Source organism: Pavona decussata, unplaced genomic scaffold (assembly GCF_977016875.1).
Source record: "Pavona decussata unplaced genomic scaffold, jaPavDecu1.1 SCAFFOLD_64, whole genome shotgun sequence".
NCBI classification, from domain to species: domain Eukaryota; kingdom Metazoa; phylum Cnidaria; class Anthozoa; order Scleractinia; family Agariciidae; genus Pavona; species Pavona decussata.
In genome coordinates, this window is record NW_028145484.1 from 401,015 (window position 1) to 418,171 (window position 17,157).

Below are 17,157 nucleotides of genomic sequence, written 5' to 3' on the forward strand. Positions count from 1 at the left end.
ATCAAGCAAAAATTAAGAGTGCGAAAAGAACGTTTTTCAGGATGATGTGCATAGATTTTATCTGTATTTGTTGAGTTACCCTGGGCTCTTAGAATGTGATTACTTAAGAGTTATTGTCTGAGAAAACCAGGCAGGTGGTCAAAGATCGGGGTCGGCCAAATCATTCCATACTAACATCATAGATAGGTTAGGTGGACTTATGGATAAATATACTAAAGTTTGCTCTTCAAGTGTTTTGGTATAGGAGATATGAGATCCACTCTCCATCACCCCCTCAGGTCCTAGTTTTTCTGGTAAATTTGACACAAATTTGACAGCCAGCAAAAACTGTACAATCTAGCGAACGAAGTTCATGTTTTGCGCCTGATATGAATGGGCATTGAACTTCTTGTAAAAAGCTAGAGATATGCGAAATAAGCAAAAGTCACTTTACAACATTTAGTTTTGGAATACCTATATTTCGTATCTGCAAATGAGCAAGAAATTAGCCATTTTCGACTACACGCAGAACGCACAACTAAAACTTCAGCAAAAACTGGATGCCAAAACCGAACACTCTTACCTTCCATCTATCAAAATCAGCAATAATCTTTTTGGGCCATTCAAACAGCAAGATGCTACATCACCTCCATTTCTCCTACTACTCGATGTCATGTACAGCACGGCACGGCGCAATCAATGTGCTGTTTAAGCCGCTCCTGGATTTCGCATTGGGTTTGTCTTAAGTTAAAAATATTGAGTTGATCAAATTAGTTCCACAAAAAATTCAAATCCCCTCTCTTGCGAATTTAACGGAAAGAAAATTAAGAAAACGCGAAAATAAACAAAACGACGCCATGTTGAATTTGTTCACTCGGGATAGACTGGGAACTAGTTGATTGGTTGTAAGGGAGCCAGGGGCTAGCCAAGGCTGGCCATGGATGATTGTTCCTCGCTGTTTTTCATAAGTAAGCTTTTTGATTTAAGGAAGGCTGGTTTAGGCTCATGCCGTAAGTGGCAAGGAATAACAAACTATTGGGAAATGAAGATACCAAGAAGAGTTACAACCATTTTCCTTGCTTATTAAATGGCCTACATGTTGTTGTACTTGCTGGGCAGGGAATATCGTTTTGAAATTTAATTTGCATTTTGTGGGCTTTGATTAGGTGAAGTTTCTGGGTCAAGCTGTCTTGTACTGTCAAAGACGGGATTACAACAAATCAAATAAGAGCCAAAAACACAAGAGTAATTTAGAGAAACAATACCGTAGCCCAGTTGGAAGTCTTGTCTGTAGATTCACTTGCAGAAACTCTATTTTGTTTCAATACAAAGGGAAAAAAATCCGAAAAAATAACGTCATATTCTTTTATATCGTAAGAGACTATACACGTACGAAAGTATTTTATGACAATTTTGTTCTTACCATATTTACATTTATTACGTGACATATGGTCTTCGCTCCAGTCTTTTGCGACAGTATTTACATTGCACTCAGAAGCGTAATGTACAACGCAAAATGAGCTGCTTATTTTCAACTGTTGCCAGTGTATGCAGTCCAACACCATACGCGCCAAATGAGCTTTATGTTATTCCTTTAAAATCATGCAGAAAGGATTTAACAGATTATCTAACTAATCTGGGTGTCAGTCGATCGAAGTCGAGGCTTAGGGACACGGACTAACGAGGCTGATGTTATTCTCAATCGCGCCGGATTGCTTTCTCTATCATGCAGAGGAAGACAGCGAAATGTCCAAAGCACAAATACGAATTAACGACACATTACCAGAAGTTAAAATCCAGTTGTTCTCACCCATCTCACAGAGGTGGAGCGAAAAAATTAAAAAATCCTCGTCGGGTAAACAAACAGGTGTCGGAAGAAATATACCAGGAGTTTCAAGTTTCAGTTCCAATAGGATCCGGCATGTACAATAAGCCAATATTTAAATTATTTTCTCCCAATTCACCTTTTTTTGGTAATTAATTTGCTCTTTATATGTTACCTTAAGATATTTTTACCTTACGTGTAGTTTCTTATCAGTTCGGAAATCTCTGCTAATTTATCAAATGCGTTGTTTTGTTACAATGTAACAAACATCTCATTCAATTGAAATCAACATTTCAAATGTTGTTTCAGCCCTGTGTTTTATAAACACTTGTCGAAAAGGCCATTCAAGCAGATTTAAAGTGGAGGATGCTACCTCCAAATTTGAGGACAAGCTTAAGGTGAATGTTTTGAATTAATAGCAAGATTACTGTTCCCTTGGACCGATATATAACTTCTTTATTTATTCGACCCGGAGACAATTTTTTGATGATCCCTGCAGAGCTCAAGAGTTTAGGCGTTGCAGATTCTACGTTAACTTGATGTTATTTGTTTATTCTCTGATTAGCGTTCTTGACGGTCCGGCAGCTCCTCCTTCCCGTCTCCTATCATATTTATCAAGGTATCAAAGCGGAGATAATACAGCCAAAACTAATTTTTTGTAAATTTGTTGTGTAAGTTTTCAACAGCATCTTTTATAACCAAAAAGCGCATACTCCTAAGGGCCTTCTGGTGTACATGAAAAGCCGGAATCATGATAAGTCCAACGTTTTTATTAAAAGCAAATGACGTATTCAGTGAGGGCTCCTAGGTAAACATGTGTTCATTGACAGACCAACGGAACTAGCAAAGTTCAAAATAAGTAAACAAAAGATCGGAAGCAAAAACAAACATACCTTGGAAAAGGTAGTTATCTATAGGAAAAAGGAAATTCCAACCCAAAGGGGATCTGCAAGAAAAAAAGGTTTTTTCTAAATATCAAGCGCAGATTTTCCGTCAGTTATCTTTAGTTTTACGCAGTTTATTTTAAAGGTAGAACAATTCCATGACACTGTTTCTACTTATTTCACACATCCAATCTGATTGCCTTGCGGTAAAGGTAGAGATCATATTTCAGCTTTCCTCAGTGATTCAGAGGGGAGCGTGTCGAGTAGAGAGATTAACCTAGGAGGGTCAATTTATTGAGTAATAACTGTGATCAGTTTGCTGATACATTGTACAGCGATTTGTTTTACTAGTGTTATGTAGTACAAGTGTCAAATAACGGTACTTCTTTCGAAGTTACTGAACGGAAACTTTCTTATTAAGGCATTGCAATTTTTGTTATTGAATTCAACAATTCCAGTTGTTCATGCTTTAGCGTGCTTTATCGAGTTGTGAAGAACGCGGGAGTTGGATATCTCTGATTTCTTGACGGTGGAAATGTACATCAAAAGCCGCGCGCTCAAAAAAAATCCAATAAAGTTATTTTTTCACGCTATTGCGCGGTTCTGCTGGTTCTATTTTGAGCATGATTCGTTCATGTCATTATTTGTTCAGATCTTGAGCTGTTTATCGCGACAAACAGACGTTTCTAGCAACAATGCGCCGTCGATAGGTCCTTCCCTGTCCCCTCCCTACCTAAAGTAAAAATAAGTAGGTCCCAGTCCCTTGAGAGCAATCCAACTCAAGATGGCGTCGTTCTGTTTAGTTCGTATTTCTTTTCAAATTTTCCTTCTGTTAAATTTGCCACAGAGGGGTTCTGATTTTTTTTGGGACCACTTTAGTCAACTGCATATATTTAACCGTGGAGAAATCCAAGGTGGAATCCAAGAGCGGCTTAATCGGCACATTGCTTGCGCCGTGTCGTGCTGTACATGACAACGAGTGGTAGGAGGTGGTGAAGCATCTTGCTGATTGAATGGCCCAAAAAGATTATTAGCGATTGTGATAGAGGGAAGGTAAGAGTGTTTGGTTGTAGCATCCAATTGTTGCTGAAGATTTATTTGTGTGTTCTGCGTGAGTTCGAAAATGGCTAATTTCTTGCTCATTCGCAGATGCGAAATATAGGTATTCCAAAACTAAATGTTGTAGAGTGACTTTTGCTTATTTCGCATATCTCTGGCCTTTTACAAGAAGTCTTATGACCATTTATATCAGGTACAAAACACGAACTCTCTTCGCTAAATTTTACAGTTTTTGCTGGCTGTCAAATTTGGGTCAAATTTACCAGAAAAACTAGGACCTGAGGGGGTAATGGAGAGTGGAGAGTGGATCTCATTTCTCCTATACCAAAACACTTGTAGAGTAAACTTTAGTAAATTTATCCATAAGTCCACCTAACCCGGTGAGGGTAAAAGGCGGAATGAGTTTGCGGAATGGCATGTGGCATGTTGTGCGGAATCGCATAATTATGCGAAATACGATTTACGTGGGAAATATATTAACCGAAGAGCGCGTCATGTTTTCGCGCCAATTTTATAAGAGCAGCAGCTTTTTTGATGCTGCGTACTCTTGCTAAATATTAACAACAATTCGAGGATTTGATCGTCTGATTGTTGATTTGGAAGAAGTGAGGGTAAAGAAAGCGATGAAAACTGTTTATAGTTTTTGTATTCAAGGAAATATGAGTAAATAAGTAAATTAAATTTCATGTTCACTTTAGACCCCCCACTTTACTCCATGCGACTTCGGTTGACAAAAATAACGTGGCAGCGTGAAGTCTTCTCAGGACAAAGATTGATCCTTTACGGAGGGCAAATAATAAACATTTTTTTCTTTTTTTTTTAAACCTCGGTAAAAGATCAATTCTCATACCCTGTATGCTCGATGATTCATTTATCATGAGCGGGAAAGTGAACAACAATTTGACCAAAATGCATTTGTGATAAGAATAGTTTCACAACCTTTCACACAACCAGTGTCGATAATTAGACACCATACTTGTTATCTATTTTTTTGGCTCTAGGGCTTTTTCGCTTTTAAATCTCATTTTAGGTTGGAACGTCTGGCACTGAAAGACCTTAATTAAAGACGGATATGTTTAGTTCGATAACGCGTAACTGAACTATAGCTACCTGAATCGCCGTATTAAATAGCTAGGTAGCTAGCTCGGCAGCTCAACAGTGACTTGCGCACTCGTTGCTCGACGAAAATGTAAGGTGAGAAAAAGTAGAACACATTTTTCCCATAAGTTGTACAAATTGTAACCGTCAAAGAGTCTGATAAAATGACCGATTTTAAATGTAAAATTTCTCACATAATAGTTTTGGTCTTGAACTGATGTTATTTCTCCAGTCTCGCTGCCACGTTCTTTTTGTCAACTAGAAATTTAATGCGAAAATTCATCGATTTCTTCACTCTCACTTTCTAACCAGCGATCAGAGATGTTCTATCCCAGGCGTATATTTTCTAACCCTCGATCTGTTGTTTGGTGGTTTAATAGTCCGCGACAACGAAAAACTGCTGCTCTTATAAAATTGACGCGGAAACAGGATGCGCTCTTCAGTTAATTTATTCCCCGCGTAAATCGTATTTCGCATAATTATGCCATTCCGCACGCCATGCCACATACCATTCCGCAAACTCTTTCCGCCTTTTACCCTCACCGCACCTAACCTATCTATGATGTCAGTATGGAATAATTTGGCCGACCCCCATCTTTCAGCGTTTTCAGATTTTGCCTGGTTTTCTCAGACATTGACTCTTAAGTACATATGAGTGGGATTAAGGCCATAAAGTTGATAAGAAAGAGAAAAAAGCATTTAGCTTCCTGCACCTGCGCTGAAATATGAACCCCTCCCTTTAAGTTCGTGAGTTTCGCGAAGGCTGATATTGTATTCCTACTGATCTCTTCTCCAATATTTTAAACTGTTTCACCCTTCGTTACCCAAGGTTACTACGCAACTGTCATTTATACAGTAGGTGTTTTAATTTGTATTTTGAAATACAGCTCCTCTCAGCCAATCACAATTCAGAAAATTTTTCGGCCAGGTGGAGGAGACATGACATTGCATCTAGATAGTTTAGCAGCACGGAATTATTTCAGAATTGACTAATTTGCTGTACGTTCAGTTGTTGCAGAGCACAGCAGGAGGCAACTTACCCAAAGGTAAGTGTAAAGTACAAACATTTCGAGTCGTTTGAGAAGGGCTGCAGGTCTTCACTACAGGCTGGCTTTGATTTGCCGCTGCAGGACGTACGACATACCGTAATCGTAGGTAATAATAAGTCACTGTCAGTTCCAGTGAAGCCCCTTGTTGGCGGCTGTATCTCTGCGGCATACCAGCGATAAATTGGAAATGATCTCTACCATTTTAGAATTTAATGAATTCGGGCATATATTTTACCACTTTGGTCATTTCATAGCCGGTGTGCCGGGGCCTGCGAAGTTGAACTCGATTCACCCGACTGCTTAAGCGGCGGCAAAAGAGGCAGAACCAGAAGTGTCAGAAGGGCTATTTCTCTGTATTGTTGAAAAGGACTCTAATCTTTTAGAAAGCGAAATGTATTTTGAGTTTAATGTTTAAAGAAATTAATAATCTTATCATGTGAATTTACACGTGGAATTCAGAATATTTATTCAGCCGTGCTCGTAAGCCACGTGTTTTGGAATGTTAGTTCGAGTACAACTCGTTAGCGACAGTGAAACGAAACGGTTCCGAACGTTAAAAATGTTGCGTTGTGAACCAAAGCTGTTTTAAATACTGGGTTTAAGATTTTCCCGCTCTAATTTACATTCGGTAAACATGGTTTTCATCCTGGAAGTATAATAATAATAGCACAGTTCTAGGGCAATACCTGTAACCAACTCACAGTTTACCAGATTTCCTATCTCCAGTTTACTTTAAAGCTACTGAGAAAACGACTTGTTTAGCTATTTGCTCTGCTGTAAAACTAATTAAGGCTCACCGAACTCAACTGAATATTCTCTGAGCGCGTAAAGGAAGGTTTGTACGTTGTACAACTCTAAATTGACAGCCGCTACGCGTGTGACCTTGTAACGGGAAAAACTTTATGCCTGAGTCATTAGATTTCCATCGTTATACCGGGAACATCGTTGAACCGAATATTGTTAAATCGCGATTCTGCTCCATACCGTGAATTTATTGTAACTTTTGCCGGGACACAGAATGTTAAATCGTTAAATCGGAAATATCGGTAGATCGACGATCGTAAAATCGGGGTTCCACTGTATAAAGAAGTAAAGGAAAAAAAAATAGGTGCTCCGATATTTGCATACGTTATTTGTAGGGTTGTTGGCCCTTTTGCATAACTTGGCCACATACAAGACATACAGCGAAATAAAGACAAGTTTAAACAAATAGTTACATTAATTACAAAAAACATAAAAAGTATACTCCAGTAAAGACACTTGATATTCTGTTCACGGTTGCGGTCTGTATCTTCTACCATTTATGTACAGTTTGTCGTAAACCAGTTTTGTGTCATGACCCTACTTCTTTGATTCTGTCATTGCTTTGATTAAACCCTTCCGTATTTCAACGATCTCTCTCCGAAAATCCTGTGAAATGCCATAATTTGAGCCTGCTAGTGTACGGGCATTCGGTAGTATGCGCTCTTTATCTTTATCAGAAAGCTAAACTTTGCGATAATTGGACGTGGTTTTTTGTCCTCCCAAACCTTGCCGAGACGATGTGCCCGTTCAATCAGTATTTCATTGATCTTCTTCCAGGTTAAGGTTTCTTTCCAGAAAGGTGTATAGCAGAGTTTCTGTCGTAGCACTGGATTCTTATCGCTTCTTCGGGGATACTATACAAAATAAGATTATTCTGTCTACTATGGCTTTGGTGCTTTATAGCACGTTCCTTTTCCACATTAACAGCTTGTGTTAATTCATTCACAATTTCGGCCTGGTGAGCGTTGATAGCGTCTTCTGTTGAGCATCGACTCTTAGTCAAGGTCACTATGGACTTATGAGTGAACGCTAAGCTTTCTCTCAGATTGAAGTTTTCTTTCTCCAATATGCGCTGTTTTTCCTTGAGCTCTTCGATTTCCTTTATTCCAGCTAGAGCAATATCGAGTTTACGGTTGAGTTCTGTTAGCGTCTCTGTCATGGTCGGATTCGTTTCGCCTGACGTCGAAAGTTCGTCATCTGTCTGAAAGCCTCGCGTTTTCCTTTCCGTTTTCCTTTTCCTTTTCCTTTTCCGACTATCTTGACCTATTTCCGCGGCGTTCCCCTCAGTATCTGACGTTGTGTCTAAACTAAAGGAGCCCTCTTTCTACGCCATTCTATGGATAAGTCACAGAGCTCAGAAAACAGCGTCCGTTCCCGTCAAAAGCTCGGCCCGAGTTTTTTTGTTTAGCAGGGGCGGGACCAAATGAAGAGAGGTTTTAAAACGGCCTAAAAGATCTCAAGACGATCTTTCTTTCAAAGGAAACCCCACGAAAAAAAATATTATTTTTTTTCTCAGAGTTATAACGGGAAGAAGAGTTTTTGCATATTAATTACTTAATTGGGCGTTGACAAGTCCTGTCATGCGGAATTACCAAGGGAAAAAATACATACCAATAGCACGTGTGCCCACAGGCAGCCCACGCTCGCGTCACCAGAGAGCGTGTAATAATTAATTACTAGCGAAACTTTGAGTGCAAGCGGTATTGGGTTACAGGCAGCCGTTGAGAATTTAAACGCGCTAAAAGACTTTGTATGGGAAATAAAATACTGTCGATTTCGGATTATGAAGCTTAAAAAACGCTCAATTTAACTTTCATTCAATAAAACGAATAAAACTAAATCACCTCTGGTGTATTCTTGTGCGTTTTGGGGCTTATTTTACCGTTTCAGGCATTCTTTGAAATCACTGTCATTCCCTTCATAAGACATCGTCGTGGTAGGGTTTTTTGGTTCTAGCACAGGCCCACCACCCTTTGTTTGTGTGGTGTAATGACTGTTTGCAACTTGAGACTTTATAGTCTCGCGACACGATCGGTTGAAATTTTTACTGAGTTAGAGTAGCGATATTTAAAGTCGCCTTTTCACCTTTATGTTGAAATAAAGTTTCAAGGAAATGTTGATTGAGTCACGCGTGGTGTTTTTTTGCCATTCCGAGCCGTAGAAACCCTTCTTTGGCGCGTTTACTGTTTTACAGTGTTGCCCGTAGTAGAGAAAGGGAGTAAAGGCAGGCAATAAACGCGTCGCGACCGTTGCCCGGCAGGGTAAGCGTTGAAGCATTGATTGGCTGATTTAAAATAGACTGCATGCTTAGAATTCCTTTGGTCCCTGACTTTGCTACAACCTCGTTCTTAGGGTCTCTCCTCTCTCTTAGTTCTATTGTCCTAGTTTTTTTCTCTTTCTTAACTTTAACCCCTTGAAAAAAATAACAAACGCACGTGTCAAAAATCTGAGGCAAGGTTTTGGTGGTCCGTGACGTGCGAAGAAACGAATGCTATGTTAATCGTTTTGTCCTGTTCAATTTAGCGGGCGTGGAACTTCATTTATGAAGACATGCAGTTCTGTAAAAAGAACCGCGTTTTCGAAACACATTCAATTTTAAGCATTTAAAAATATTTAGTCCGTCCTTAATTATTAAGCTTTCAAAAAATGTACGGTTTATGGGGATTTTTGTTAAAACAGCGAGCGCTTGAGCGGATCGTGCTCGTGTGGTGAATAAACAATAGCCTCCATTTGGCGCGAAAATATGCTCAGATATTTGTCCGCGGACATTATCTGTTCCGAGAAGCGAACAGTTTTCCGAGAGCGAAGCTCAAGGAAAACTGTGAGCTTCGAGGAGCAGATAATGTCCAAGGACAAATATCTGAGCATATTTTTAAAGTCAAACGGAGGCTATTGTGTTTATTATCCTTCAAATATTTTTCGCAACATGCGGGAATCTCGCGGGAGTCGGCAGGATCTGCCATTCTGTCATATGTCCATCACGTCAAAGTTTGTCAGTTGGCTTCCAAAATCTCCACGTCAGATTTCGCTTCAGGTCGAAAGCGTTTGTTTGGGGAAAAGGTAAAACATTTGAAAGGAAAGTAAACTTGTTTAATTCCGTGAAAGACAAAAGCAAGATACAAGTGGCGGATAAGGTTACAGGGAATCTAACTACCTCTCGAGAACAAGCTAAAGATCACTGAAAGCGAAAAACTGTAAAGTATCGCATTCCGTAAAAAGCGTAAACTGCCGTCAACGAAACAGCCGGAGCTTTGTCGTTCTCTTCCTTTATCTCGTGTTCAATTGGAGCAGCACTTTATATCGAAAATACAATTGTGGAATTTGCTAGCCGAAAACGACCTGTGAAGAAATCGAAGCTGAAGCTGCTGTCGAATACGACGCCACCGGTTGTTTTTGCTGGATTCCATCAAAGTGCTTTCTTTGCTAACTTGACATTGAATGGAGCCAGCAACGAAGTCGTTCACAATCACTGAGGATTAAACTTGTTGCTCGAGAGTAGGACAAGCTGCTTCTCTTCGTGGAGAATTTCGACATCTCGGGGTATCATGGCTGGTTTTTGTTTCGTGGACGAGATTTTATGTTCGCGAGCGATCTCGACCAGGTGAGCATTGATAGCATCATGTACCGGCTTGGTACTGAAATTTATGTTTTCGTTATTTGAATTCCTTATATCCAGGCCAGCACGAATTGCTCTCATTGAATTACAACTGTAATATTTGCCGTCGTGTGAGCGAGCTTCGAGCTTATTAATTAAACTCGTTTAATAGCTTGTTGATGGCTTTTTCATTTCGCCAGACTGAAAGAAAACCATAAATACTCTTAAATGAGATGGGCTAAAACTTTTCGCTTTTCATATTTTTCAGTTTTACCACATTTTTAATTCAAGGACTGTTAAACAGAGTTCAAACCAAGAGAAAATGTCGCAAATACGAGCTTGAGTATTTCAACATTTCGTTTACGAACAGCTTACCGTCAAAAACGTTTAGAGCGTATGTTGTTTTCTGATACTGGTTTATCGACCAGCAGGTTTATCTCTTCTTCTGTCACAAAAGCAAACCGTTCCCCCATCTTGACATTCATTTTAATTGCAAACTTGACGCTCCTTGAAGTTTTTTGAAATTGGGGAATATCACTTGGGGAATATCCTCGGATATTCCCCAATTTTAGCTGGGGTATATTCGGTCACGTGAGGCGTTTGGACCAATCGCGCGCGAGCGAAAATATTTGATGGATTATAAAATGGGATATACTGATACCTTAAGTTGCCTCTTGTAAAATATCTTTACATGACTATGACTCTGAAATAGAGCCGAAATATTGTAAGTTTCAACTATCTTGTAATAAACCAAAACTTAATTGGGTTCTACAATGATATCAATTCTCGGCCTTGGTTTCTTCGTTTTGTATCCATTTTACTTCATTCCATTGCATCGATTAATTTTGCATGGATTTAATTTTTATTTGTTTTGCAGCTTCGTCTGATTGCCGATAACTTTTCGTGGCCGGCTGATCGTGAGGACTAAAGGAGAGGATTACATATCACACAAATGTCACGACAACGACTTCCAATTTTGCTCCCAAAAAGAAAACCGCTCTTAATTGGGTTCCTCGTTATCCTTGTGTTCATGTCTTACGAACTTATCGCGAATTATTATTTAATAGAACCGTGTAGCTCTTCCACTTTGCTATATCAATGCATAGCTACCAAACCGGTCACAGTTAATCCCGCGGATCCTACCAAACCGGTCACAGTTGATCCCGCGGATCCTACCAAACCGGTCACAGTCAATCCCGCGGATCCTACCAAACCGGTCACAGTTAATCCCGCGGATCCTACCAAACCGGTCACAGTTGATCCCGCGGATCCTACCAAACCGGTCACAGTTAATCCCACGGATCCTACCAAACCAGTCACAGTTAATCCCGCGGATCCTACCAAACCGGTCACAGTTAATCCCGCGGATCCTCGATTAGACAACTTTAGACGAAGTTGGCTTCGTCAGCGGCGGGCACGCGTCGATTGGCAAAGTTTGGTGGAATACTGCAAAGATGACATGGCTTGGCATCCAGTCAAGTGGGACACGATACACAGAAGCAACGCCAGCACCAGTGAAATCGTGTTTTGGGACATCAGACCAGCCGGAGAGTTTAGCAGGATTTTCATCCAATCAAAAACGTCAGACAATAAAACAAAGACGATTGGTGGAGATACGTGGAGGGTTTCCCTACGTGGACCATCTAAAGTTGGAGCCACCATGTTTGATCACCATAACGGAACTTACGAAGCTCTATTTCTCCTCACGGAGCCTGGAAGCTATGAGTTGATGGTCTACCTTGATTATAGCCTTTGCGATGGTTTCAGAAACCCTCCAAAGGATTGGTTTATTAGAGGCAATTCCGAGGGGAGAAATCAGAATCTCTCAATGTTAGGTCGACCCATTGACCACCTTCTGTTCCAGTCCTTCAACAACTGGATTAACATAACAATACCCGAGGCACAATTAAAGGCGTCTTTAGTAGGTATGTATACGGATTTACATTTTTTCCTATTGAAAAACTTCTTTCAGGAAAGCGCGCGAAGCGCACAGCATTTATAAATCCAAAACCCTTGAGCCTCTGGGCGTTAAGGGTGGATTACACCTAAATTTGAATGAAATTTGAAGAGGTTTTAACAAGAGAAAGAACAAAGAAAATGACTTTTGGAACACCAACAGACAGTTGATACCCACGCAAAAGCACCCCAGGTTGCTAGTGGGCTAACTTGGTATCTGTCTATTAATTACTAACTAGAAATTCTAATTTTAAACTTCACTTAATCTTCAATATTTCTTACTTCTCTTAATTTTACCAAACCTTCTAGAAAAACTGCTCCTCCCAAATATACCCAAAATATCACTCAAAAATTCACAAAATACCCCACAACACAGATTTCGGGATGATGATAAGTATGATAGAGTTTTTGGATTGCTTGAAACGTGAACGAGATATTCCATTAAAGCCATGTCAAGTGGCGGAAAAATGGCGTTTAGGTGTAATCCCCCCTTAACAAACGTGACGGACTACAATCTGTTACTATATGCAGTACACAATTTTTATTTTTATTTTTGCTTATCTAGGCACATCATACCACGTCATGTCATATGTACCTCCGCTCACTAGTTTTACTCAAGCGTTTTCATTTTGTTTGATCTGAATCGATGTAGTAGCCTTTTTGAATTTCATTTCTATTCTTATCGTTTTCGACTGATCACAATCCTACGTTGAACAAGATTCATCGCTCACGGCTTGTGAAGTAGTATTTAAGAAATAAAAACCCGGCTTAATATACATTCATGATCTTTTCTATTATCTACACTTTCTTAGGGATACACTCCTTTTTTTATAAGAACCTTTTTTGTGAGAACGTTGAGGCTGAGATCCTCTTCCCCACAATGATTTCGTGGAAGACTATAGGGATCCATGCATGTTTGTGGTTTTAATGTTTTACATTTTATTTACAACTATACAATTTTTTTCTGTTTCTGTTTTGCCAGACAAGCTTGAAGGGCTGGACTCCTGTCCTCGCAGCTGCAAGTATCTTATGTATCCGTTTGGTCGATGGACGAGTGAAACTGGGTGGAAACCAGACGTCAAAGGTTCGCAGTACACTGTAAATCAATATATTTTTACTCTTTATTCCACTTTTTACGTTTTTGGGGCTGAAAACTACGTTGATACTAAAACTAAATATTCTCTTACACGAAATACTCCAAGAATTACCAAAGAGAAGATATATATTGTTTATCGTCGTTATGGCAATATCGATTTTGCCAAAATATAAATCCTGAGAAACTTCACTCCATAGCCAATAATCAGTGAAGATTTCACATCGATCGGTAATGGGGACGAGTACTTGAATAGCCGGTCGAAAAAAGTGAGGTGTTGGCCCTCAAAAACTGTATCAAAACACCTTAAAACTGGATTGTTGGATCATATAATTCAACAATTTTTTATTAATGAATGGTCCGGAGACAAAAAAGTTAGTTTTTTTTTTCCTCAGAATTTTAATGTTTACCCGAGAGGAATTAAGTCGACCCCACAAGCCTTTAGCTTTAAAATTTATCGAGTGAAAATAAAGGCTATCTATCTATTCGAGGGAAACAAAAATAATTGTTTCCCGAGGGAACAGTCATTAAGTGTTTTTGTTATGAAACAACAAACAAAACTAAGAAGACAATTCTTTAGAAAAACAAGTCAAAAGTTTTTAGGGAATGATACATACCTCTAACAAACTGAATTCGAGATCCGTGCTGTAACTTACGGACAGAAGTTTTTCCCGTTGATATTATGGCCCAAGCGCGAAGCACGCGGATTCGATAGCAAATTAGACGGCAGCCAATAAACAGCTAAATTAAAGAAATAAAAAACGCGCGAGTGCATTGTTGAGTTATATAAGCACGCGAGAATTTATAAGAACACGAGAGAAGTGGGCGAGTGCCTCTCTGCACTTCTCGAGTGTTCTTAAAAATTCCCAAGTGCTTATATAACTCAACAATGCACGAGGAACAAGTTTTTTATTTCTTTTATAAAATATAAACAATCGCAACTCCTCAGACAAGTGCGAATTTTAATGAATCAACATCAAGTTTCTCCTTACACGAGATAACGCGTAATTTAATAGCGCGAGCTCTTGCCGATCGACAGGGCACGCGACAGCGCAATCCAGTAAAAAGTCAAACTGTTTTCAAGTTCAAGTTCAAGAAGTTAACTTTAGCTCCAAGTCAATTTTAAGTTTTAAGGTGTTGAGAGACAAGTTGAAGTTAATTAAAAGTCTGGAAACATCAGTACAAGAGACTGTTCTTTGCGGGAGTGACAGCGCATTCTGTCTCTGAATTTCTCAGATTTTTCACAGGCAAAAAATTTGACGTGTGCTCCGTGCATATGTATAGTTATAATGCACGCACCATACGTATGCTTCGTGCATTGTGGAGTTATACAGAACTCAGTTTGACCGATCAAAGTGCTTGCTTGACCCTGGCTATTTTATAAAATTAAATAAGTAATTCTGCGATGGACTGACGGCAACTACGCCATTGTAGGCTATAGCTTGTGTACGGCGTTACCTTATCAATGGCTAATTCTCGCGGACAAAGCCGATATTCATATTTTGTCTTTTCTCGTGTCCTTCATAACAGAATCATACAACTGGTCGTTACCAGAGGGCTACAATAAAACAGGCACATTTTGGATGTACGGAGATTCAGTCACCAGAGAAATGTTTCTTCCGCTTACTCAACGACCTTTGTGTACGATCCTCTACCAGCAATGTCGGTTGACGTTCACCTGGATGTATCCCAGGGGTCTGGGGCAAAGCGCTGATGCACCAGATGACGATCTTGATTTTCAGCAGGATAAGATCATTGGAGCCATTGTCAAGATTCTCCGTCAACCGGAAATGCAAAGAGAAAACAGCACGCTAGTGATTAATATTGGACATCATGCGGCAACAATTCTTAATTTCACTACTTTCCAGAAACTTATTAAAAACCTCATATACACATTAACGGAAACCAATTTAACTTATTACGAAGGGAAAAATGGTCCGAAGTTCAAGGCTAAAATTATTTGGAAATCCGCTACTGCTGCGAAAAAGATGAAGAAAACCGCTGCAACTGCAAAGTTTGATCTTCACGAGAATCCGAATTTCTTACTTTTAACCACGCAGGTAAGGGGGTCGCGACACTTTTTCCAGGATCAAATATGGTATACATCAAAACACAATTGATCCCGGAAAAAGTATAGCGAACACAAAACTCGATTGTGTCACGTGACAAAAACTCCGCGATTCGTGGAGATTTGGCAGCGTCTCCCAGGATCTTCGCCGTCGTCCGCCATTTTGAATATCGCGAAGACTCTGATCTGGGGACAAAGTTAAAGTCGGCTTTCCTTTCAGCAAGTAGTTCATGGTAAGGTACCATATAGTCACCCACGTATCCCTAATCCTAACCCTCCATATAGTCACCCTTACCTTAACATGATGTATATGTATGCTCTTACTGATAGTGCTAGCACTTTTTTTGGCATTATTTGGCTAAGCGAGCATTTCCTTTTTTAACATTTTATTTTAAAAAGCACTGCTAGCATTATTTTGGATTTTCGACTGATTAAAGTGATTATTTGGGGAATTTTGTGTTAAAAAGCACAATCTGACTTTATTAATGTCGTCCAAAGCCGCATTTTACCCTCATTTTAGTCAAAGGAGCCGAGGAGGCCTGGATAGGTTTGATAGGTCAGCGGTTGCCTTCTAGAAACCCAGTCCATCACACTCGTTCGAAGATGGCGTCATCCACGTTGTCATCGAGGAACAATGGAAGTCAGCCAGCCAAGGCAGAGATAGCTCGAGAGTGTACTCTGCCATCAATCAGGGGAAAAAATAAGACTAATGGAAAAAAAAATTGATCGTTACATTTTGTTGTTGAAAAATGTAAGTGAAATCTGAAAAATGTAATATTCTATGTTTAAAAACTTCACCCACGAGTACTTTTTAAAAAAATTCGCATTATTTTAGCCCTTTTTTTGGCAAAAAACAAGCACTGCTTTAAGCATTTAATGCTTTTTTTACGAGCACTATCGGTAAGAGCCTATGTATATGCCTCCCTTTCCGAAACTTTGCGGTGGGTTATAACTAACAACAAATCCTTGTCAGTTTAATTCTTACCAAGGCTACGTTCACATTAGGCTCGATTACCAGCCGCTGTCCGGAAAATGAGCCCACACTCACCCCGGGGGAGGAAACCTGGACCCGAGGGAGCGGCGAAAATCGAGCTCACGGTCCCTTTGTACCGCTACGTGTACGAAACTTGCAAGGACTCCTTGTTTACCGATGAATTTTGAATACAATACAAATGCAAACTTTATTGACACTCTTCAAAGAGACTCTTCAGTTCAGTGACAATTACAATTACGATAATACTACAGAACAAAACTTAGAGTTTTGTTCCGGCCAGTTCATTAAGCAAGGTCGTAGTTTTGGCATCGACTCATATCCCAAAGTGTTCCTGCGGCTGGCGCAATGACAAAACTTTCGAAGATAGGTTGACCGTATAGCTGGCACAGTGTGCCATTCGTGCAAGTTTTGTTCCGGGGGAGGGAGGTACTCCCATACAAAAGTGATGGGGGTGATCGTCGTACCTTTTAGGGATTAAAATTCGTGGTTTGGTTCCCCTTTAGGATGCTAAAATCTAAAACGACTTCCGTCAGAGGAGTTATGGTACCCTTTAGGATATTGAGCCGAAAACATATGAGAGGAAGTAATTGTCAGTCAGCTGTCAATTAGTTCATTGTTTTACAGTTGGTACCTCTTACGGGTAAAAAGTTTTATGGACCATGCCCACTTAATTGTGGTACCTTTTAGCGGTTCTTTTCAAAATTTTCGACGATCACCCCTGTCACTTTTACATAGGGAGTTCCCCCCGGGGGT

The 17,157-nt window shown here is 39.8% G+C and overlaps 1 protein-coding gene across 1 annotated transcript; it reads left to right on the forward strand.

The window, feature by feature from the left end:
* Positions 1 to 11,323: 11,323 nt before the first annotated feature.
* On the forward strand, positions 11,324 to 15,462 carry LOC146478265 (uncharacterized). Its single transcript, XM_085111672.1, has 3 exons — positions 11,324 to 12,218; positions 13,232 to 13,333; positions 14,873 to 15,462. The coding sequence occupies exons 1-3, from the start codon at positions 11,324 to 11,326 to the stop codon at positions 15,460 to 15,462; spliced, it is 1,587 nt and encodes a 528-aa protein (XP_084967798.1).
* The last annotated feature ends 1,695 nt before the right edge of the window (positions 15,463 to 17,157 follow it).